Genomic DNA, 24,983 nt, shown 5'->3' with positions numbered 1-24,983 from the left:
ATAAATCGGTAAATTTGAAAGTTATATAATGACAGACAATATCACCACCAAGGAATTTCATAACCTTTTTCTTATACTATGAATTCTATTGTGCAAGGCTTATGTGATTTTTCTGATACATCCATTTATTTGGACTTTTGACTTAGTCATATCATATCCTTCAGAAAATGGCCTGATAAAGAGAGCGAAGAATGAGGCACTTTTAAAAATGATACATCTTTTCAGACTAATAATAAACAGCTATCTGACAGGATTAATGCCATCAAAAATTAAAAGTTAGCTGAAAAAGTTAATATAGTCTGCTTCAATCCTTCTCTAACATGTATGTCTCTATGCTCATCTTTAAATATATATTTTTAATATATATGATAATGTATAATATATAAGTACACATATAGGTAATTACATATTAATTGTTGATTTATTTATTGTTTATTTGTTTATTTGATATCTACCGTCATGCCTGGCAAAGAGGAAGCTGGAGAGGCAAGCATGGATGATGAGAACTGAATCCTATCCTTCTGGCTGTGAACCTTAGCCTTTATCTGCAGGGCATCTCTCCAGATTGCACTTCATTTCAGTGTTTTTCATAAGAGCAGTTGGTTTCAGGACATACACTCTAGAGAACAAACAAAGACATTGTGAGATTTCTCAGCACCGTTAGGTTTTTGTTTTTCAATGTTATTAAAGAGATACAAAAGATGACATGCTAAATTGTATGTTCAAAAAAACTAATCAATTTCCATTTCTAAAAGATTATGTCATGGTTTTGTGTGATTCATTTTCACTGCCTTGAAACAAATTATGTAAATGAATTTCAGCTTTTTTATACATGGACTGACGCTGAGCAAAGAACCTTATTTTCACAGCATTAAAAACATTGGTGTGTCCCATTTTGTTGGAGCCCACAAGACTGTACAATGAGTTCACACCTGACAGACCAATAGACAGATCCATGAGAAGTGTGTACATCCACATCCACATGGAACAAAAATCATTTTGCAGAGCTGCAGTAACACTTGTTTTTTGGAAAAGTCACTGTCATGTTTGCAGAAACATTGTGAAGCCATGATTCTTCCCTTTAAAATGGGATTTGTTTCCAAAACACCCCAGTAGTTTGACTTCTGCATGGCAATGAACTGATCTTGTTCCATTTCCCTACACCAAGAGGCCTTAGAGAGATAACATTCATTCTTTGTTCTAACAGTCAAATTTACTAGAGTCAATCCCACAAAATTGTCCACTAACAGACCACATAGAAATGTCTATAGAAGACAGGCATCGAGCAGGAAGGCAGTATGTCCCACTTTTGCTAACAAACCAATATGGGCATCGCCAAAGCTGGTTATTGCTTGAGATTACATGAGAAGAATGGATGAATTCATGATTTAGGGATGTTTAGTAACTTTATCTAACGGTTTGGAATGTCAGATACTTTCCCTTGAATGTTGGCTCTTTCCTGAGTGGGGCCATCTGTTCCAGTGTACTACTTTCTCAGGTTCTACCTGCCTCTTTTTGTGATCTTAATTATGCATATTTCAGAGTACTGTTTTGTCAGATTCTGCTTTCCTTTTTTGTGATTTTGATATGCATATTACAATATCCTTGCTCACGGACTTTTCCAACAACTCTTGTAAAAACTAGAAACCTCATGGAGATCAGCCCTTACTCTTACTTTTTCTTCTCCTCACTACTTCTACTTCTTCCTCTTACTCTCCTTCCTTTTTCTCCTTATCTTCCTTTTACTCTTCTTCTTACTCTTCCTCTCCTTCATGCCTCCTTCACTTCATTTTTCCTTTACACAAAAACTAAAGAAGATCCAGAGGTGATGTTTTTGAGTTCATTTTTTATCCTCAGATCCTCTCCTGCCATAGACATCCAATTCTAAGCCCTGATGGGGTACTGAGGCTCGTACTCAAGGCCCCTGGTACCATTTCCCATGGCTCACATAGTCTGTACCTCTGTTGATTCAACATTAAGTCTGCTGTTGATTTACTGATCTGTTTTCTTTTCAGTGATGTGGACCCTGGTTTGGTTGTCAGAGAAATATTAGCTTTCCATTTAAAATGTAAATATTTGCTTTCAATGTTTGGTCAGCTTCATAATCTTTTGGGTCCATTGTTCGAGGACTATGCCTCGGGTAAGGTGACTTTAAGGAAAATTGTAACTGCTGTGGTCATGGTTACTAGGGAAACTAGTATGGGTTCTCTGTGAGCACCACAGCAGAATAACCATCCATGTGAGGTAAGATCTAGTTCAGCATACCTCAGTAGCCAATGTGGGTTCAGACATATGAACTGCAGCACCAAAAGATTGTTTTGAACACTTTTTTTTTATTTTCTAGACAGGATTTCTCCATAGCCTTTGGTTCCTGTCCTGGAACTAGCTCTTGTAGATCAGTCTGGCCTCGAACTCACAGAGATCCGCCTGCCTCTGTCTCCCGAGTGCTGGGATTAAAGGCATGTGCCACCACCGCCCGGCTTGTTTTGAACACATTTAAACACAGCGCAATTTTAGAATTGAGTTTTCTGGTGACAATGAACTCAATCCTATGTGCACAAGAAAGCTTAAGGCATCACTACATTGAACTGTAAAGTACCTATGACTTCTTCTGTAAAGATCGGTTCTATGTTGACTGCATGTGACAACTTATGGGTCTGGGGAGGATTTGGTGTGGTCATGGTCTTACAGGTAGCATAGAGGCCCCCTAGGCTATTAACCACCTCTGATCCCCTTTGTGAAGTCCATGTGACATCTACCATAAGGATGAGCATCTTTGACTGAGAATCAGTGCTCACAATGAGGGTCTCAGTTGGAAGAGTTTGGAGAAGCCAGTTGTGGCCCAACCCTACAGATAGCACAGAGGTCACCAGGTTATTGGTCATATCCATTCCCTGTCTTCTGGGTAGAAAACAGGTTATACGTGTTTTACATTCCAGGTTCCTTTAGTGCTTATTTATGAAACAAGAATCTCTGTGTCCCCAACAGCTGTGTGTTACTATAAGCAAATCAATAATATCCAATGAGATTTTTTTTCTTATTTTGTTTTTCTTTTTTTTGGGGGGAGGGGGGTTGAGAAAGTGTCTTACATAGCCTGAGTCATCCTTATCTTTTGGCCTTTACCTCCTCAGTGGGGATTATAGGTGTGGTAGCTCTGTGACCTACCAGCTTTTTATTCTTTAATAAGCTCTGTTACCACAACCCTACTACCACTTAGCAGGTCACATAAGATGTCACTTTTCACATAAATTTTATGATCTGTTCATTAAGGTAACAATCAAGAATGGAGAATCGAGCCAGTTCTTGAAACAGTTTCTAACAGCTTTTGTGCACAACTATTTCATTCTGAAGGCAATGAAAATATTTTATATTTTTTTCCTAAAGATCGTCTTCAGGTTATAGGCAGTCATTAAAGTGATTGCCACATAAGTGTAAGAACATTAATTTCAACCTTCAGAACTGACATAAGAAATTTGGACCTGGTGGAATGAGCTCATAAATTCAGTTCCAGGACAGTAGAGACTGGCAGATCCTTGGGAGTTGTTGGTCACTTAGCTTAGCTTAATCTGTGAGTTCTAGGTTCAGTGAGAGAACTTGTCTTAAGGAATGTTGGATAGGGGAGCAGGGAAGCACACATCTTAATTAAAAGAGCCATGTTAGGGTTGGCAAGAGACTTGGACCTAGAGAGGCTCCCAGGTGCCCAGTGCGATGTCCCCAGTTAGTTCCTGGGGCAGCTGAGGATAGGGAACCTGAAATGATCCTATCCTATAGCCATACTGATGAATATCTTGCATATCACCATAGAACCTTCATTTGGTGATGGATGGAGATAGAAACAGAGACCCACACTGGAGCACCGAACTGAGCTCCCAATGTCCCAATGAGGAGCAGAAGGAGGGAGAACATGAGCAAAGAAGTCAGGATCACAAGGGGTGCACCCACCCATGGAGACAGTGGGGCTGATCTATTGGGAGCTCACTAAGGCCAGATGGACTGTGACTGAAAAAGCATGGGATAAAACCGGACTCTCTGAATATGGCGGACAATGAGGGCTGCTGAGAAGCCAAGGACAATGGCACTGGGTTTTGATCCTACTTCATGTTCTGGCTTTGTGGGAGCCTAGCCAGTTTGGATGTTCACCTTCCTAGACCAGGATGAAAGGGGGAGGACTTTGGACTTTCCACAGGGCAGGGAACCCTGACTGCTCTTTGGACTGGAGAGGGAGGGGGAGAGAAGTGGGAGGAGGGGGAAAGGAGTGGAAGGAGAGGGAAGGAAATGGGAGGCTGGGAGGAGTCGGAAATTTTTTTTCAATAAAAAAAATTTTAAAAAATTATAAAAAAAAACAAAATATAGTGATTAAGAAAGTAAATGTCTCTACCCTTACCTACAGAGGACAATGAAGCCTTTCTTCTGATGAAATATCAAACATTATTCCAGGATGGGGCAATCTGTGCTAGGTACTTCGTAATTTCATTTTCTTTTTATTTCTTTCCTTTTTTCCCCTCTGATTACAGAAAATAGGCAGGACCTGGCTGGGCCATCCTAATGACCATTCAAAGCAGGGCACTGCAGTCTAACAGCTGACTCTTATCTTTTGGAATTTCCAAAGGAAGAAAACAATCCTTTAATGTTGCACGCAGGCTGAATCATTAAGAGTGGTTAGAGATCCAGAATTTTTACTTTTTAAAAGAAATGCATTACTTGTACTTTCTTTTCTCTTTTGCCACAAGCTTTGCAGAGAAATGAAACCCAAAGAGCCCAAAAAAAATGTTCGGGTGGATGAAGTAACTGGTTTATTTCAAATCCTGAGGCAGCCTCAAAATAAAACCAACCAACAACACCTTACACCCTCCGAACTCCAGGACTCTGGATGAATGGGGAATTTGAGGGGGGAGCTGGGCAGCAATAGTGTAAGGTGGGAGGGCAATAACTGAAAATATTCAAGGAGCTTCTTCCTTTCTCTCTTCCTCCCTCCCTCTTCTTTCTTTCTTCCCCCTTTCTTTCTTAAAGATTTATGTGCATGTGTGCATGGTAACAGGTCCTCTGGGACTGGTACTGGCAGTTATGAGCTACCCAGTGTGGGTCCTGGGGACAGAGCTCAGATAAATCTCCTAACTGCTCAGTCATCATCTCTCCAGTCCAGGAAGTCCTAGTTCTGAAAAAGTAATTTGTACTCAGAAGTTGAAGATTTCTTAATAAATTCTAAAGAAGTGCTCACTGCTGTATTTTTATATGTTAAATAAAAAGTAGGCAGATTTCTTCCAAATCTGTAAGCAAGACAGAAAGTATAGCCCAAGGAAGCAGAGAGAACTGGCTCCTGTGACCACATGACATCTCACATATGCTGTGGCATGGATGTGCCCCCTTCAGTAGTAAGTAAACTAATTTTTAATGGCCAATGTGTAGCTCTCCCATGTTTCAAACAGGTGAATGTGGCCAGTGAATATAATTGTTTATTGTACAATAAAGCATGTTTTTCAAGAAAGAAAGTTGACTCTTCCCATCTCCACTTTCCTATAGCTCCTGAGAGCTATAGGGCAGATGAACTGCAGTTACCTCTGAAATGGTTACAGGGGTAGTAAAGGCCCTTTAAGGGAAAACTGCTGGCCAAGAACAGAACCTCTGACCTGCCTGGAGATCTAATGTTCCAGCAATTACAAGGTCACACAAAACTCTGTGTCTTTGCTCATGTCTAAAAAACAAAAACAAACAAACAAACAAACAAACATCACAGGAAGTGGAAAGTACTGAAACGTTTTTCATTGTCTGTCCTCCCCTGATCCATTTCTCTAAGGTCAACAGTCTAGAGTAAAAAGCACACGCCCAGTGTAAGAATAAATATTGACTGTTATGAAAACTTGCTTTTGACATTGTGCCTTCTGTGGGCCTGAAGAAATAGACAGGTACTTGTGTCCATTCTTACTCCATCATACAACATCACCCCACTGCCTAACTGTCCCTGGGTTTCTAGGGATATGTCTCCCCAACCTAGGCCAGGAGTCTATTTCTGCCTAGGCCCTCTCTGGGCTCCCAGACTCCCAGAACTGCTGTGGGCCTGAGAAGGACCAGAAGTCCTTATCACTGACTTAGAGTTCACTCTGTTCCCATCGCTGTGCCAGACTGTCCTTATCACTGTGTCAGGCTACACTCTGTTGCAGGAAGCCATCTGTTATCTCTGGCTCAGGCTCAGAATTCTGGGGTTAAAGGGAGAGGCCTCCAGCTAGGGGAGCACTGAAAGTTCTTGGGACATAGTAAAGTCAGCTTGTATTAACGGTTTCACTTCTAAGTTAGAGCTCTGAAAACAAACAAAACACAAAGTAAAGCAGTAAATGAAAAGTCACTCTCCAGATGGCTCCACCATGGCTGCCATGGACTCTTGTTCTGTTCCAGCAGGATTTTGTGATCTGGATGTTGCGAGAGGCAAGCTGAGGGCAGGGGGATCAGGGAGAAAAGAGAAGGGAGAGAGAGAGAGGTAGAGAGGGGGTGAGAGGGAGAAAGAGGGAAGGGGAAACAATAGAAAATAGAAGGGGAGAGAGAGAAGAGAGACAGAAGAGGCTATAGAGAGTAGAGCAGGGGAGGGATCAGGACTTGAAGCTTTTATCCGTGTTTATGGAGGAGAGTGTATGCTATTGGCCAGATTAAAAGCCTTCTACAGCTTTGTTTTAAGCTGCCAGGCTTTGTCTTAGGTCAAGAGTGTGAGAAAGAAGCTGCCATCTTGAAAAGTTGGCCTTCTTATTATCTAGTTATTGTTCCATTTCCTGTCTGCCTACTAGACATATGTCTAACTTCTACTCTCACAACATTATCCTGCCTGCAGTAGAGTCATGGACCTAGACATGGTCCTCAACTATAGCCTGGGCTTGGATGCCATCATGGCACTAGGTATCATACTCAGATCTGTATGTCCCCCAAGCTGAAGCATGACCCTCAGAACCCATTTCTGTTAATCTTCATCCTGCCATGTGGCTTTTTAACTCCTGTCCATTCTTTATGTCCAACCCCCTCTGCATCTCAGTGACATCCCCTCCTTTCTTACTCCCGGAGTTCCTCTCTCCCCAGAAATTCTACCTATCCTCTCCTAATGGCCATTCAGATTTTTATTAAATCAATCAGGTGTCTTAGGCAGGTGAGGTAAAACATAGACATATTTTCATGTAGTATAAACAAATATCCTGCATTATACTTGGACATCAGAAAATCTGGGCAACACTCATCTCCAGCTACATTGACTGTTGTAGCCCCAAATACCTGAATTCAGAAGCCCTTTGACTGCATTTATATTAACTCATATTTTATAGTATACTTATTTATATGTTATATTACTATACTAATTATGTGCTATTGTTATATATATTTTATAATTAATATATTAAGTTTGTAGTGTTTTTAAACATTTATTTTTACTGTTTTCATTGGTGTGAGGGTGTCAGATCCTCTGGAGTTGCAGACAAGTGTGAGCCTCCAGGTAGGTGCTGGGATATGAACATGGGTCTTCTGGAAAAGCAGCCAAGGATCTTAACAAATGAGCTTTCTCTCCAGCCCCTACGTTTATAGTATTTTCTTGACTTAACCTTGGCTGGCCTGGAGCTCCCTCTGTAGACCAAGTTAGCCTTGGACTCATAGAGAGCTACCTGTCACAGCCTCCCCAGTTCTGGAATCAGAGTCATACACTACTGTATCCATCACCCAAATATTTTATTCCAGTATTTTAAAAAGTTTCACAGATGTTTACAATTTTCCTTGACATATGTTCCTAAGTGATAAAAGCAATGTTAAATTTGTTTTTCTTGAGGATGATGACATTCTGCTGCTACAATTTTGAAGCACCTGCTTTCTAAATCCAAACTCTTCAAGCCTGCAGTTCCAGCTCTGGAGCAATCTGACACCCTCTTCTGACCTCTGCAGGCACATGCACTCACAGGCACAGTCCCACAGACAGGCACAGCCATATATATATATATATATATATATATATATATATATATATATATATATATATATATATATATTAATATATATATCAATATAATACAGTAAATTTTAGAAAAACTTCAACTCTGCTTCATAAACTGTCTAGTTCTGAAATTCTTTTTAGCATCAAAGTAATAAAACTTGCTTTGGCCTAAGTAAAAGTTCCCTAAAAATCTGTGCAGTACTCAACCTGTGGGTTGTGACCTCTTTGGGGAGAATCCAACAACTATTTCACAGGGGTCAAATATCAGATATCCTGCATATTAATATTGATATTCTGATTTATACCAATAGCATACAATGAAATAAATTTATAATTGGTGTCACCACATCATAAGGAACTTATTAAAGGGGACCAGCATTAAGAACATTGAGAACCACTCATCTAGAGGCATTTCTTGGACTGGTGATGGTGGCAGTGCGATATGTCCTTTCTAACCCCACACCAACCACCAAACACTTCTATATTTGAACCTGTCATATGACACAGCCTGAATCACCCATAATTGGCTCCAGAATAAATTATCTTTTTTCCGGAGAGGTGAGAAATATGTTCACTGACTGTGGACACTGTGGTCTCCAGCTCTCTCCATTCTGACTCTGTCTCCCAGAGATTCAATCTCTGGATCTTTAGCACACAAATCCTCTGATCTGGCTCTGGTGCCCCCTTCTTAAGTGATGTCCTCAAAACTCAGAGTTGTAGCAACATGGGCTAAACTCTCCAGAGGACCGCTGCTTTTTGGTTGGTAGTCAAGGCAGGAAAGAGTTAATAATTACGAAAGGGAAGTGTGCTGTTATGATACAAAGGCTGAGTGCACAGAGCAACCGCCCACACACACAAACGGTATTTCTTCCCTCTCAACGGTTTTAGTTTCTATCAGAGATGAGTGCTGCAGAACCTGCAGACGCTTTTGTGAGCATGCTCAGTACCACAGACAGCCTGCATGAGGTCAAGATGGGTATGTATTTAATGCATAAGCGAACAGAACTACAAGATCAGAGAGGTATTTGCAAGGGACAGCAAAGGACAGGGAAGGCAGAAGAGCTGAACCTCATGTCTTTAAGTCTGTCATGGTAAGATTCTGCAGAAGCAGAGAATTCAGATAGAAGTTTAGTTACCTGAGAGGCTGTTATATTAGTTATTCTATTGGGACATATAATACTTAAATAGTTCTTGTGCAAGAGAAATGAACAGTGAATTGCCATACAAAAGCCTGAATTATGATTTTTTTTCTTTGTTCTTGGCTTGCTAGTCCACTCTTTTCCTAGGGATCTGGTAAATTACTCTGGTGAATCACACCAAGTCCCCGTGGAACAGGCTTGCGCTACAAGTTCCACAGCAAAGGCAAATTCAAACAACAGGTTTTTTTGCAGTGTGTAGTGGCAGGAGGTGCCTGGAAAGCTGTGGCTTTTGCTTTACGAGGCACTGCAATGGAAAAGGATGTAAGGAGGAGGCAGGAGGTCTAGTGTCCAGGCTGACCCCACCCAGGACCAAATCCTCTGCATTTTGAGCTGCTAGTAAATTATGGAAAAAGAATATAAAGGGTTTTCTATTTCAGTCTTCAGGAAGAAAGCACAACTGTGTTTCTTGCATTTTGAAAATGGCCATGCTTCCTTATACTCTGCTGTTTTATCTTCCTTTTTTCCTTCTTCCTTGTCCTTCCACCTTATTTTTTTTTAATTTATGGAAAGAATATTAGATTTTGAGAAAATAAGACTAATATTTACCAAAATAAAAAAAATTCATGGCAAATGTTATTGCTTATCACTTAAACCAAGTATTATCCTAACTGAAATTTCCTATTATAAAAATAATTATTAACTATTGATACTGCTGTTGTTGCTGCTTCTAATTGCTGCTTATCGATTGATTCTTTGAGAAAGTTTCATACTATATTCCAAGCTGGACAATAGTTCCTGCTTCTTTTCCCAGCAGCATCGACTTTTGAAACCAAATACTTACCCAAAGAGAACATATCTCTTGTGAAAGCAGAGCCCCTGTCCAAAGGGTGGATGTTGTGTAACTGGAGGCATTCTGCAGCTTCAGTCTTCTGAAACCATATCTGGGTCTGTGAGTGAACTGGTTTTTGTGTTTTGTTTTTTGCTTTAATATTTTGTTTTGTTTTGCTCTGTTTGTTTTTTTCAAGAGAAGGTTTCTCGGTGTAGCTCTGGCTGCCCTTAAACTCACTCTGTAGACCAGGTTGGCCTCAAGCTCAGAGATCCTCCTCTCTGCCTCTGCCTCCCAAGTACTGGAATTGAAGGCTTGAGCCACCATCACTAGGTATATATTTCTGAGTTTTGAAAACATATACCAATAATGTCTCTCTCGCAGAGAAAGATAAATCTATAACTCCACCCAAATTCCTCTGAGGCCCATTGCAGATTTTTTCCAGACACTTCCTTCCTCTGTTCCCAAACCATGGCCACCTATGACCTGAAATTTCCTTTTCAGAAGCTGTTCAAGTATAAACAGTTGACCTTAGATTTATGTTCCAGGCACCACTGAACTACAAACAGTTCTGGATTCAGAAATATGAAAGCAGCTCAAAGTACAACATTTGTTTTACAGAAGGTTAAAAAAAAAAGCCAACAGGAAAACAGATGGATTAAATTAACACAAGCAGAAACAATTTAGTAATGGTTGGAGTGACCAAAAAAAAAACAAAAACAAAACAAAACCACACACATCTCTGTGATCAGATTCTCAAGATAAGTTGCGTGACAGACAGCTTGTTTTGTAGCTCCCTGCTCTAGAGCTGTGGAAGATCTAAGCCTAAAGAAAGACAGCACAAGTATCATGGAGGGAGTGGAATGTCAGCAAGAGACAGAATATGTCTTACAGAGAGAGCTGGGGTATGGAGACTTTATTTAGAAGGTGTTGGGAGGGTATGGAGGGAGATAGAGAGGAAGAGAGAGAGAGACACACACACAGAGTCCTGGGGTAGGGGGAAAGAGGAGCAAAAGGAAAGAGGGAGAAGGAGAGAAAGAGCACCCTCTTCAGAAGAACAGCAGGTAGAGAGAAAGGAAAGAGGCCAAACTCAGTTTGTCTCAGTGGGCAGAAAGAGACAGGGAGTGGGCAGAACTTGTCTCTTAAAGGGACAGGGTACTGTCTGGATTCATCCTACCAGGTGACAGGGAAGGCCAGCATAATCATGATTCTAACACCTAAGGAATGCCTTCAACTCCTCACTTGCAGAGAGTTTTTGCTATTTTGGACTAATATTAATTTACTTCATATGATTTTGAAAACTGGTTAAAATGCTCCCATATTTCACCCATTAATTATGTCAGTATGTTTTATTATATACATTTATATATGTGTTCACTAATTTATTTACTTACTTTGTTTTTTAAAAAATGATCATTATGTAGTACAGGTTTGACTCAGACCTCCTTTGTATCCAAGGCTGGTCTTGTACCCCGGACTCTCCAGCTTCTACCTCTCTAGCACTGGAAGTGCAGAAGTGTTCTATCTGAGTAAATTTATCCTCTCCCCTGAAAGGTTCTTGAGATTGATTTTCTCATATTTATATTTTTCAGGTAAAAAGCTCCAAGGAAAATGTCTCAGAATCGTCTCCCCCGTGTCTCCTGCTAGGCTTCACTGCTGCTATGCAGTGATCATGGTCCTCACTGTAGCTGTGATCGTACTTTCTGTGGCTCTGTCATTGTCAGGTGAGTGACATTCTCCAGATCCTGCAGCATTCTGTCCACATCCACACTGTCAGTTGCACTTACTGAGCACCGTGAGCCAGGCACTGTGTGAAGGCAGAGAGAAAACACACTGGAAATTCCTGTTCTCTGGGAACTTAGGGGCTAGCAGAAAGACGCAGCAAAGAAACATCACAGGCTGTGATGTGCTCAGGAGGCCAGACTCTACATCCCTGGCAAGAGGACATTCAGCAATCTCTAAAGAGATGCAGGAGATATATGTCTACCTTGGGGAACTATTCAAGATAGAGCACAAGAAGAACATTATCCAAAGGAGAAACTTCGAGGAAGTGTTAGTACAGAGAAGAGTAATATGTCCAGGAAGATACAGCACCTCCCTCCCATTGCCCATGGTGTTAGTTAAAATGTTCAACTGTATTCTGAATGCAATCATTAAAAGGTTTTTGAGGTGACCAATTTATAGGATTTTAGAACCACACTGTTCTAACAGTGTAATAAAAGTCTTGTACTATTGCCTTCTATGCAGGAGACCTATTTCCCTCTCAGTCTGTTGGCCACCAGGTTGAGAGGGTAAAGAATAAAAGGGGTCATAGTAAGTTTTTTATACAGCCCATGTGCTGTTGGACAATGGTCTTGTACCCTGTCACTTATATTGTATTGTTTTAATAAAACAGTGATTGGCCATTAGCCAGGCAGGAAGTGGAGGCAGGGCAACCAGGCAGGAAGTAGAGGTGGGACAACCAGAACAGGAGAATTCAGGGAAGAGGAAAGAGTCAGTCTACAGTCATCACAGAAGAAGCCAGACACAGAGGAATAAGATGAGAATGCCTCACTGATAAAAGGTACCAAGCCACTTAACTACACAGACAAGAATTATGGGTTACTATAACATGTAATAACTAGTTAATAAGATGTCTGAGCTAATAGGCCAACCAGTTTATAATGAAGGTGGAGCTCTGTGTGTTTGAGACTGAATGGCTGTGGAACCAGGCAGGACAGAAACCTCGGTCAATACCCATGAACACAGATGAACAGAGGCATCTGAAATACAGACTTAGGTGAATCAGCTCAACTTTATTCCAGAGTATAAAGAATAAATAATATGGGGAATACTGGGAAAACCCAAATTTGTATTAAGTGACATGCTCCTGTCACAAGGCTTGGTATGTGTCAGTAGGGTCCTTTAGCAGAGTTCCTAGCGCTATTCTTAGCAGGGATCTATATCAAGGGTCAAGTTAATGACGGATCAAGCATCTGGCTTTAAAGACGGGCATCTGGTTTAGAGATAGCTTTCAGATAAGGTCAGGCATCCAGGCCCAGGGATATCATCCAGATAAGGCTAGGTAGAGAGCAAGAAGTTTTGTTTGGGAAGTAGGGAGTTCCATATTGTCAAACTTAGCTGATTGGCTATGGCAGACTGACTTCTAACCAGCCAGCAATGTTTTCCAACCTTTGAGCAAGCCCTTAGTGCAGCAGGTCCACACTGTAACACTACCTTCCCAATAGTTCTCACCGTTATCTCAATTATTAGGCTGACTGTCAAAGTAAGTGTCCATACAGAGTGCTTGTTAATCTAGCAACACATATTGTAGTGAACAATGATAAAGCACAAATAGTGATGATATTGTAAAAATTCATTTGCTAGTCACCCCATTGTCAGTGAGAAACAGAGAGATTGGGGCACAGGCTTGAGCTGGAATGCCTTTAGATAAAGGACCATCTTCCTAAACAGAGTACTTCTACAGATGGGTTAGGAAACTGCCAATCAAATTCACACCTCATGGCTGAGCTCAGTAGGGTATGCCAATGCCTTTTAAAAATTATTTTATTGTCTAAATTTTAGTAAGAAAGTCAGAAGATATCTCAATCAAAAATACTCATGGTTCTTGCCCAAGAAACTGGATTGGATTTGGGAGTAAATGTTTTTATTTTTCGGAAGACACAAGTAACTGGACATTCAGTCAGAACTTCTGCATGGAATTAAAGGCACAGCTAGCTCGATTTGACAACATGGAGGAGCTGGTAAGAAAGGATCAGGAATTGGTTTGTTGGTTTGTTCTGCTGAGTATGTGTTGCCTTGAGATAGGTTGATTAAAGATAAAACCTGAGGAAGGATCCCACCCTTGCAGGTGGAGACATGGGTAATAAGTGAGTGTGTGCCATTTGATGGTAGCACTCCTGAGTGAAACCCTGAGACATTCAAGCAACATTTTCTCAGAAAGTGCTCATAGTCAATCTGGAAGGTAGGATATACCACTTTACTGTGATACCTGATGGTGATGGGTAATTTTCTCCAAGTTAGCAAATGCTGCATCCTGAAGTTGACAACTGTTAATAACTGCAAGGGGAAGCTTAACCAGAAACTAATGCAGCCATGAGGAATATGTCATAAAACTTAACTTTAATTCAAATGAGGTACTTAATAATTATGACTGTCAACTGAATACACTGAGAACTGAGGGCTATTATGGCTCCAAAGTCTGTGTCCCTCATATACACCCTCTTGTCATCTAAAGAGGAAGTTGTGTGGTGGGGATTAAGGGTCATATGAAAGAAAGAGATACATATATTTACTTTCCATGTTTTATGACAGAACTTCCTGAGGAGATACAAAGGGACCTTTGACTACTGGATTGGCCTGTACAGAGAGTCACCAGAGCACCCTTGGAGGTGGATGGACAATACAGAATATAACAGCTCGTATGTTTTCAAACCATTTTTCTTCTACTATGATGATTTGTTGTGAAGTGTGTTTGTTGTGTCTATTAGAGAGGAAAGGCTGTGTCACGTGAACCTCACTTTTCTGCCTCGGAGGTATATTGGCCTTCTTTTTCAAAACCTTACTTAGTGTGATTTTCCTCAAATTCTTTAGCATGATGATGGCATCTGGGGTAGCTATTGTCTGTTTCTTCACCAATTTAAATATTTTTGTTGTTGATAAATGCCCTGTGTGGAATGTGCACACAATGTCAAAAGGGCAATGAGGACCCTGACACTTCAGGGAGCCACTGCAGAAGGGCAAGCCTGAGACCCAGCAGTCCATTGTGTGCACAGTTGTACCTACTCACTGAAGCAGAGGCTCCAAGGGCATTGGAAACCTCCTCTAAAGTCTTGTAACTAGAGAGCACCAAGACCATTCTTGGGTGAGAGAACAGTTGTTTTGAATGGAGCCATTATACAGGAATAGTATCACAGACTCAGTCTTGTCCATCATTTAAGCCTTTTCAGAAATTTACTAAGAAGTGAGTTTCAACTGGGCAATGCTGAAACATGCCTTTAATCCCAGCACTAGGGAGGCAGCAGCAGTCAAGTCTCTGTAAGTTCAAGGACTGCCTGGTCTACAAGAGATACTTTCAGGCCAGACCTCAACGCTACAGAAAAACCCTGTCTTGAATACCCTCTTCAGAGAAGTGAGTTTCCTCATATGTGAAATGCTTCAAAACAGAATTGAAAATCAACCTCAATGATGCCAACCATGGCTGTATTTCATTTGAACAGGGCAGCAAGCATAAGACAAAACTTTGGAAACACATTGAAAAGTTGGTTCAACATGCATGAATGCCAAAGTTTCTGTGTTCAAATCAAACCCTAAAAATATAAAAGACAATAGAAGCACAACTAGTGCAGATGATTCTCATGGACGCAGTCTTCCTTTGATTCATATTACAAATAAGCAGGGCAGACAGGCAAGATCACACTGAGGAGAGAATGTAGTTCTGGACTCTGCAGATTTACTGTTTTTGGTTTATTTTCAGGGTTCCCATCCGAGGAGTGGAAGACTATGCCTACCTGAACAACAACGGGATCAGCAGTGCCAGGATCTATGCAGACCGGAGATGGATCTGTAGCAATCCCAACAACTATATCCTCCATTGCCAAATTCCTTTTGCTTCTTCCTAGTCTTTGTCAAAAGATGTTTTGTACCCTGATATCAACAGATGCTGCTCTTTTTCCCATCTTCCAACATCGTTATAAAAAAAAAGCCTGAATATTTGCTGGCATCACAAATGAAAATCATCTTGGAGAATGGCACATACAGGGGTTTAGAACAACACTAATGCATCTAAAATGGGTGTTGGCACTCATGACTTAAGCCTCATCAGTGTTAGTGAACCCCATTTTTATGATATAAGGATTTTTGTGCAGACTGTCATACTTATGAGAATATGGGACCACCAAAATGAGTTCTCTAAGTGCACTTGCCCTTGGATTTAATAATGAAAAGCATCAGGTGGGAGTGGTGACATGACCCTTTGATTCCAGGGACTTGTGAATTTTTTGTTTGTTTGTCGTTTGTTTGTTTTCAAGACAGGGTCTCTCTGTGTAGCTTGGCTATACTGGAACTCAGTCTGTAGACCAGGCTGGCCTTAAACTTACAGAGATTTGCTTGCCTCTGAATCCCAAGTACTGGAATCAAAGGAGTACACCAAGACCGTCAGTCATATATTTTATTTTTAATATGGTCTTTCCACTTAACCTGAACCTGTGACCCTTTGCAAGAAGCGGTGATCATGGGTGTGCTCACCACACCATACATTCTGCAGTTCAGTGTTAAACTGCAAATATCTGTTAAATAATACATTGTATTTTTGTTATGTCTATACTTTATTTTTTTATTAGATGAATAAAGAATATTTTACTGTAAAATATCACTTTCTAAGTTACTTCTTCATTTAGCCCTAATAAAAAGTTTTCTTTGTGATCCATTTTCCTTCCTGGATCCTCATAGGAAAGTAGAAAACATTCTCAGGGACTAACAGTTTGCCCAACACAGGAGTCTTCAAAACAGACCCATGGAATGGACCATGTTGTCAGAATTAGGCTTGTAAGACTGGTTAGTTTCAACTAAGTTCCTGACAAAGGAACTATGTGTCTAAAACGGAGATATATTTCTACATGAAGTTCATTTTATATCATTAAACTGGGTGAACTTTATTCACAAAAGAAACTGGGTAGGTTTATGACCTTATCTGCCCCAATAATCTTGTTCACAATAGACTTGAAAAAATAAGTCTACTCACACCAACTCCTCAGATTCAGATGAGATAACTCAGGGAAATGACTTGCCAGTATCTTCATGTGACTTATAGTAAACACAGGGTAAGTTTCCTTCCATTGCTCTGTGTAAATAATCTGAAAGGAACAGTAAGTTCTCATGAGCATTGGCCTTTCAAAGGATTCCCCCCAAAAGCTGCCAGTGAGCTGTGCAAACTTGTTCCTTATAGACAAGGAAATTTACCATTAGTTAAATGAATAATTTTTTTCATTGAAAAAAATTTCCTCCTCCTCCCCGCCTCCCATTTCCCTCCCCGTCCCCCCACTCCTCTCTCCTCTCCCTCTCCCCCCTCTTTTCTCACCCTCACTCTCCAGTCCAAAGAGCATCACGGTTCCCTGCCACGTGGAAAGTCCAAGGTCCTACCCTTTCCATCCAGGTCTAGGAAGGTGAGCATCCAAATAGGCTAGGCTTCCACACAGCCAGTACATGCAGTAGGATCAAAACCCAGTGCCATTGTCCTTGGCTTCTCAGCAGCCCTCGTTGTCTGCCATGTTCAGAGAGTCCGCTTTTATCCCATGCTTTTTCATTCCCTGTCCAGCTGGCCTTGGTGAGCTCCCAATATATCAGCTCCACTGTCTCAGTGGGTGGGTGCACCCCTTGTGATCCTGACTTCTTTGCTCATGTTCTCCCTCCTTCTGCTCTTCATTTGGACCTCGGGAGCTCAGTCCTGTGCTCCAGTGTGAGTCTCTGTCTCTATCTCCATTCATCGCCAGATGAAGTTTCTATGGTGATATGCAAGATATTCATCAGTATGGTTATCCTCCTGGATATTGGAAATAGACAAGATTGCCAGGCAAAAATTGGGAACTTGGGGGTGGGGTAGGATGGGGTAAGGGGAAATGGGGAGAGAAAAGTGAGAAGGGGAGGATGGGGAGAGCGTGGGGGAATGGGATGGTTGGGATAAAGGAAGGGTGGATATGGGAGCAGGGAAGTATATATCTTAATAAAGGGAGCCATCTTAGGGTTGGCAAGAAGAGACTTGACTCTAGAGGGGCTCCCAGGTGTCCAGGGAGATGTCTCTAGCTAGTTCCTTGGGCATCCGAGGAGAGGGAACCTGAAATGGCCCTATCCTATAACCATACTGATAAATTAATAATTTTAACAGCATATAGGAAAAAAAATCTTTTTCTTTCTTCTTTTTCTTTTTTGAGACAGAGTCTCACTATGTAGAGCAGACTGGCCCTGAACTCAGAGATCTCCCTGCCTCTTCCTCCTTAGTTGTGTGTTTAAAGGAGTGTGCCACCATGCCTGGCTTAGGTTTATATGGGCTGGAGAAAAAGGTGAGTGGGTAAGAATTTTATTGTAGAAACAGAAGGACCTGAATTCAAATTCTCATCACTCACATAAATATCCAAGCAGGGTTCTTCTCACACTTCTGTTATTTCAGGTCTACAGAAGACAAGCCAGGAGGATCCCTAGAGTTTATTGGACATCAGTCTTGTTCAGGGAGAGACAGTGTTTCACACAACAAATAAAGAAAAAGTAAATTATGACTATAAAAGCAAATCGTTCAGGCACATTATAGAAAGCATCCAAATAATTTGGGATTCATACCTTCTCCTAATTCAGATTCCTCAAAAAGGTTTTTTGTTCTTTGAGAAATTTCTTCAAATTATTTTGATCCCATTTACACTCTTCCTGATTCCAAGAATCACCTGATCCATCCTTACTCACCCAATTTTGTGTCTTTAAAACAAAAATAAGCAACAGATCCCTGTGCTGAGATAAGGCCAGGAGAGCACAGCAGAATCTCCTGGAGTGTGAGCTGGAAGGCTGGGCACAGGGCTGCCGAGAGACGATGCTGATGCCCAAGAGGATGACAGAACAATTTGTAACCCTTTCAATGATTGTGAATCTAGTGGAGTAAATATGCATTAACCGTAGAACATGAAATTAAGACATTTTAAAGAGGAAACTTTTTCTCTCAGGTGCACATTTGGAATTTTATGTGTATAGTTTTAGCAGATGAGAGAGGGTAGTCCAGGTCAAAGAGAGAGGAAAAGCCCCCCCCCCCCAATTCAAATAGTCAGGCTTGAAAATAAACTGTTGACAAATAATACTTATCTGAGTTTATTTTGACTGTGATGATGGTTGACCCAAGTTGATCTCTTGAAGCTTATAAAAACTTTTTCATGAGGCAAAAATGTCAGATAATTCAGTATTATTATTAATATATGTAGTCTGTATGAAACCCATGTGATAGAAAAGGCAAGAGCCTCATTTTTCTTAAGTCATAATAGAAGTTTGGAAACCTAAAAATAATTTTGGTTAAAAGCAATTACCAAATTATTTGTTTAGGAGATTGGATGTATGTAAACCAGGAAAATTCCTCCATTAAAATCAGAAGTATTTTTTACTCTATTTAAGAAATGACCAGGGAATATAGGATCCTGAGCTTATGGCTGAATAACAAGCGCCATTGTTATATCAGTTTATTTAGAATTTTATTAATGTTAAACTTTAAACTTTTGAAATCTTAATATAACAATATCATAGAAGGGGAAGGAAATCTGCATTATTATTGTTTATATATTTAGACCTTATTTTCAATCTCCCCAAAAATCATTTGATTAAACCTTTATATGTTTGAAAAACTATACATCCTAATATATTTTTATTTAATTAATCAACAGACATGGGCCATAAATTATTGAGAGCAGTCGATGTAGAGTGAGTATCTTTAATCAAAGGAATAGTAAAAAGTAACTTTGAAACCTGTTTGGTGAGCTCTTCTCTATTTGGAATTTGGTAACAAGGTAAATGATTTTTAGATCTAGTATAAGGAATTTAATCTAGATGAAGGTTCTATGGTGATATACAAGATATTCATCAATATGGCTATAGTATAGGGCCAGATCAGGTGCCCTCTCCTCAGCTGCTCAAGGAACAAGCTGGGGACATCTCCTTGGACACCTGGGAACCCCTCTAGAATCCAGTCTCTTGCCAACCCTAAAATGGCTCTCTTACTTAATTAAGATATATACTTCTCTTCTCCCAGATCCACTCTTCCTCCAACCAAACCATCCCATTCCTCCAACCTCTCCCCATCCTCCCCTTCTCACTTCTCTCTCCCCATCTCCCCTTACCACCACCCTACCCTCATCCCCAAGCTCTCAATTTTTGCCTGACAATCTTGTCTACTTCCAATATCCAGGAGGATAACTACATGTTTTTCTTTGAGTTCACCTTCGTATTTAGCTTCTCTAGGATCATGAATTATAAGCTCAATGTCTTTTATTTATGGCTAGAATCCACTAATGAGTAAGTACATACCATATTCATCTTTTGGGGTCTGGGTTACCTCACTCAGGATAGTGTTTGGATGGAGATAGAGACAGAGACCCACATTGGAGCACTGGACTGAGCTCCCAAGGTCCAAATAAGGAGCAGAAGGAGAGAGAACCTGAGCAAGGAAGTCAGGACTGCGAGGGGTGTGCCCACCAACTGTGATGGTGGGGCTGATCTAATGGGAACTCACCAAGGCCAGCTGGGACTGGGACTGATGGAGCACGTGATCAAACCGGACTTTCTGAATGTGGTTGACAAGGAAGGCTGACTGAGAATCCAAGGACAATGGCACTGGGTTTTGATTCTACTGTATGTACTGGCTATGCGGGAACCTAGTCTGTTTGGATGCTTACCTTCCTAGACGTGGATGGAGGCGGGAGCATCTTGGACGTCCCACATGGCAGGGAACCATGATTGCTCTTTTAAACAGGGTCAGAGTCACCCTTTAGTGACTTTTTACAAAGACTAACTAAGGCTGTACAAATAGGGATATCTGACTCAGAAGCAAGACATATAATGATTGAGTCTTTGGCTTATGAAATTGCAAATGTGGAATGCAAAAGGATTTGGGGGCCTTTAAAGCTCAGATCAGTGACCTTGGAAGAATGGGTCTTGCATACACTGAATGTTGATATATTTTAGTATGGCACTGAAGCATGGGTAGAAGAAGCAATTTCCAATGGTAAAGGAGACACCAGAATACCAAGTGTTTTAATTGTGGCAAAATGGGTCATATGAAAAGGAATTGTAGACAATGGATTTTCAGAAATAATAATAATGCATCTTCTAGAAATAACAGAAATAGGAGGACTCAGCCTTCAGGTTTATGTAGAAGATGTGGAAAAGGCAGACATAGGACAAATTAATGCAGGTCTACAAGAGATAGACAAGGCAACCTGATACAGACGGGAAACATGAGAGGGGGGGCCTCACAGGCTCCCATGGCAAACATGGTTCAGTCATTTCCAGTTTCTGCAGAGAACGTGCCACTTCAGGACAATTAGGAAGCCCCATGCCTACTGTTACAAGCAATAATGATCAGAAAGGTAAGTTACGTGTGTTTTGGCAAACTTCTATAAATGATCAAAGACCTAAACTGACAGTGTGTGTAAATGGCATTTTTATTACTGGCCTGCTGGACACAGGTGCTGATGGTAAGTATCATTACCCCAGAATCTTGGCATCCTTATTGGCCTATTCAGAATATAAATGTTCAGCTCCTGGGAATTGGAACCCTATCTCGAATAAGGCAGAGCATGAGATGGGTTGAATGTATAGGGCGTGAGGTACAAATAGGGAAATTAAGGCCATATGTAGCCAATATTGCAATGAATTTATGGGGTCATGACCTATTACAACAATGGAATACCCAAATTAACATTCCTGCTACTTCTAGAGCCCATATTTCTGAAAATAATATTAAAAGTTATTACAAACAGAGAAAACCGGACATTCGAGCTGTACAAGAACAAGCAATTGATGTCCCTTCAGAGATACCAAAAGCCTTGCCTCTAAAATGGTTGACTGAGAAACCAATATGGACAAAGCAATGTCCTTTAGCTGAGGAAAACTTATGGGCTTTAGAACAGCTGGTACAAGAACAATTAGATGCTGGACATATAGAAGAATCTACCAGCCCTTGGAATTCTCCTGTATTTGTGGTTAAGAAAAAATCAGGTAAATGGAGAATGGTGACAGATCTCAGGGCCATCAACAAGGTTATTCAACCTATGGGCCCTCTGCAATCTGGAATTCCTTTGCCCGCTTTATTACCAAAAGGATGGCCTCTCATAGTTATTGATTTAAAGGATTGTTTTTTCACTATACCTTTACAAAAAGAAGATAGAGAAAAATTTGCCTTCACAGTGCCTACTTATAACAAATCTCAAACTTCGAGGAGGTACCACTGGGCCGTCCTCCCCCAGGGTATGTAAAATAGCCCCTCCCTGTGCCAATATTTTGTGAACCAACCATTGCAAATAGAACGCAAGAAATTTCCCAAATCTATAGTATACTATTACATGGACAACATTTTGTTATCCGATTCAAACACGGATACCTTGCTTTAAGTTCAGAAAAAGCTGATTCAGTAATCACTCATTTATAAAAGTCATGGCTATCATGGGTATACCTACATAAATAAAGACAGATAATGGTCCTGCTTATGTCTCTAGGAAAATGAAATGGTTTTTTGATTATTACAATATCAAGCATGTTACAGGTATACCATACAATCCTACAGGTCAAGCAGTCATAGAAAGATCAAATCAAACTATAACGGATATGTTGAACAAACAGAAAAGGGTGGAAAACACCCCCAGAAATAGGTTACATAATGCTTTGTTCACCTTGAATTTTCTCAACGCTAATAAGAAGGTAACAACGGCTACAGAAAGACATTGGATAATGGAAAAGTCTAGTGAAGTAAATCAACCAGTTTATTTCAAGAATGTGCTGACCTCACAATGGAAGCCAGGAGATGTGCTGCATTGCCGAAGAGGTTTTGCTCTTATCTCCACAGGTGAGGAAAAATTGTGGATACCATCAAAATTAATAAAGGTTCGGTTTGAAGAAGAGAAGCCACTTGGAAAAGATAAATAACAATTCATTCACAAGAATGGCGAGCATACTGATATTAAGAAATACAAATAGGTTGGAGGCAGGGTTCTTTTCTTATCTCCACAGGAAAATACTCATCTTCAAAGAAATTAAGGGACCCTGAATATTTAATTACTGATGGTTGGACACATTTTGTAAGTATATATATATATATATATATATATATATATATATATATATATATATATAAATGTCTTATTAAACATTTCATTATAAATATGTAGTGCTGGTTTTGAAGTTGGACTCTGGCCCAGTCCCTCTCCAATTCCAAGCCTGTTAGTAAGAGAAAAACCCAGAGTTTCTGTCTCATGTCAAGAGCCATGATATGGGACAGAAAGAACTGAGTTTAGAAAACATCTTTGCTTTTCTTCATATCTATCATACTTTTTACTGAGTATATCTATCATGCCTTTCATTGAATATATATATATATATATATGTCTATATGATTAATGTTTAAGTTTTTCACAATGAACAATGAGTTTTTCCTGAAGTGACATTTGAAGTTTCCAGGAAGAAGATGGGGCCCCACAACAACAACTCTACCTGGTTGATATGATGTCGTGATACTGATAGTGCTTCTACAAGACCTGTTTTGGGTACTAGCTGCACAAGACAATCCCAACTTGGTTAGCTGAAATGGTGCACATATTGTACAATATTCTGGCCAGACCTGCACAAAATACTCAGAGACCATTTGCAATTTTAAAAGACATTGATCTTGAAATTTAACCATCATTTTACTTTCACAGGATCCCCCAGAAAGAATGTCGCCCCCATGACAGCTGGAAGTAATTCTAGAGGACGTTGTCCCCTCTCCCAGTAAAGTTTTCCCCTGGGTTTAGAGACATCATTTAGGGGTTCTGAGGTTGGGGGAGGAATTTTATAAGCTCAGGGATCATTTTGAAAAAAAAGAGGGAATGGTGGGATAATAGATTTATAATTGTGAGTTACTGTTTTTAGACAAATATATTGGTATGATTCTTGTATATTGATACAAAGTTAATTTATATTGACTATTGTATGCATGCATGTTTCTACCTCTGTTTAAAACATTTTTATATATTGACATATATTTTATTGATATATATATTATATATATTTACCATATTGCAGTGTACATTTCTACCTCTGATTAAGATACTTATATATTGTTTGCGTTTTGATATATATTTACCATACTGCAATGTATATTTGTACATTGTTTATATTTGGAGGTCCTTGTCCTCATTTGTTTCAAAGTTGTTTATTGTCTTAGTCTTTAAGTTAGATAGGTATTGAGAATTCTATAGATTAATAGTCATCTAAGTTTGTCATTTATAATTGGACTAATCAGGTTCTTTAGATATATAGAGATTATACTCAGTATAGATAAATAATCTTCAACCTCTTCAAAGAGCTGTAGAAAATGGCCTTTAATCTAACACAGAGTTTTGTGATAGTGAGACACAATTGCTCCTGGCAACACCAATTTATTCCCGAGAGAATGTTGAGCACCAAAGACACTCAACCTGGAACCTTTCTATTTGGCAGAACTGGCCTTTGGGCAAAGAAATGCCCATACCTCAACCACTGACAGAGATACAGAGCATGCATCAATGGATAAAACAGGACTGTCATATCCTGCCAAGACAGGGTAAGATAGTTTTGAAAAGTTCTTTACCTTTAATAATGGTATGTCAGTTATGTTAGGCCTTAGCCAAAGTTGGTTGACTCAACATTGCAAACGAGACTTTGGGTGATTGCCCAGGTATTCAGTTGTCTCTGTCATTTGTTGCACATTTTGGGTATATCTCGTTTGTTAAGTAATATTTATTGCCTTCTTGGGTCTTTGACAGAGTTGAAGATTATATAATTGTAGTTACTCTCTACATTATTTAGACTCCTTGAGATAGAATGTTTAGCAAAACTTTTGTTCTCAATATTGTTTGTTATATTTATTATTTGTTATTATACTGCCAGCCAACTTCCAGGATCAATAATAAACCCTGTTTCAAAGAAATAAAATAGAGAGGCAATAAAAAAATGAACATCTGACATCCCTTTGTGGTTTCCCAGACATGTGCATTCATATGTTTGCATGTGTGTAAATGTGTGCATGCAGGCACACACACACACACAAATAGGAAAGGAAAGTCAGTCAATAAAATATATGTCACTTATTTTGAAAATATTTTTTCGAGGGAATGTACCTTAGTCTTAATGAGGAAAAAGGTTGAAAATGTGTTTTAGAGACAGCGATGACCAAAGTGGAAATGTTGGGGTGCTTGAATGTACTGAATATTGAATTGCAGTTCTAGTCTCACTTAAATTTAAAACCAGGTCACTCCCTCCAACACTCCTTTTATTCTGAATGATTTGAAATAAAAATAAGGAAAAA

The 24,983-nt window shown here is 39.9% G+C and overlaps 1 protein-coding gene across 1 annotated transcript; it reads left to right on the top strand.

The window, feature by feature from the left end:
• Positions 1–8,796: 8,796 nt before the first annotated feature.
• Positions 8,797–16,289, top strand: LOC142855958 (C-type lectin domain family 2 member D11-like). The gene is made up of 5 exons (XM_075982641.1): positions 8,797–8,930; positions 11,512–11,643; positions 13,484–13,662; positions 14,234–14,340; positions 15,396–16,289. The coding sequence occupies exons 1-5, from the start codon at positions 8,855–8,857 to the stop codon at positions 15,538–15,540; spliced, it is 639 nt and encodes a 212-aa protein (XP_075838756.1). The 5' UTR covers positions 8,797–8,854; the 3' UTR covers positions 15,541–16,289.
• Positions 16,290–24,983: the final 8,694 nt, after the last annotated feature.

The sequence above is a fragment of the Microtus pennsylvanicus genome, chromosome 8 (assembly GCF_037038515.1).
Source record: "Microtus pennsylvanicus isolate mMicPen1 chromosome 8, mMicPen1.hap1, whole genome shotgun sequence".
In the NCBI taxonomy this organism is placed as follows: Eukaryota; Metazoa; Chordata; class Mammalia; order Rodentia; family Cricetidae; genus Microtus; species Microtus pennsylvanicus.
The sequence above is the reverse complement of the archived record's forward strand: the minus strand, read 5'-3'. Positions and strand labels throughout refer to the sequence as shown.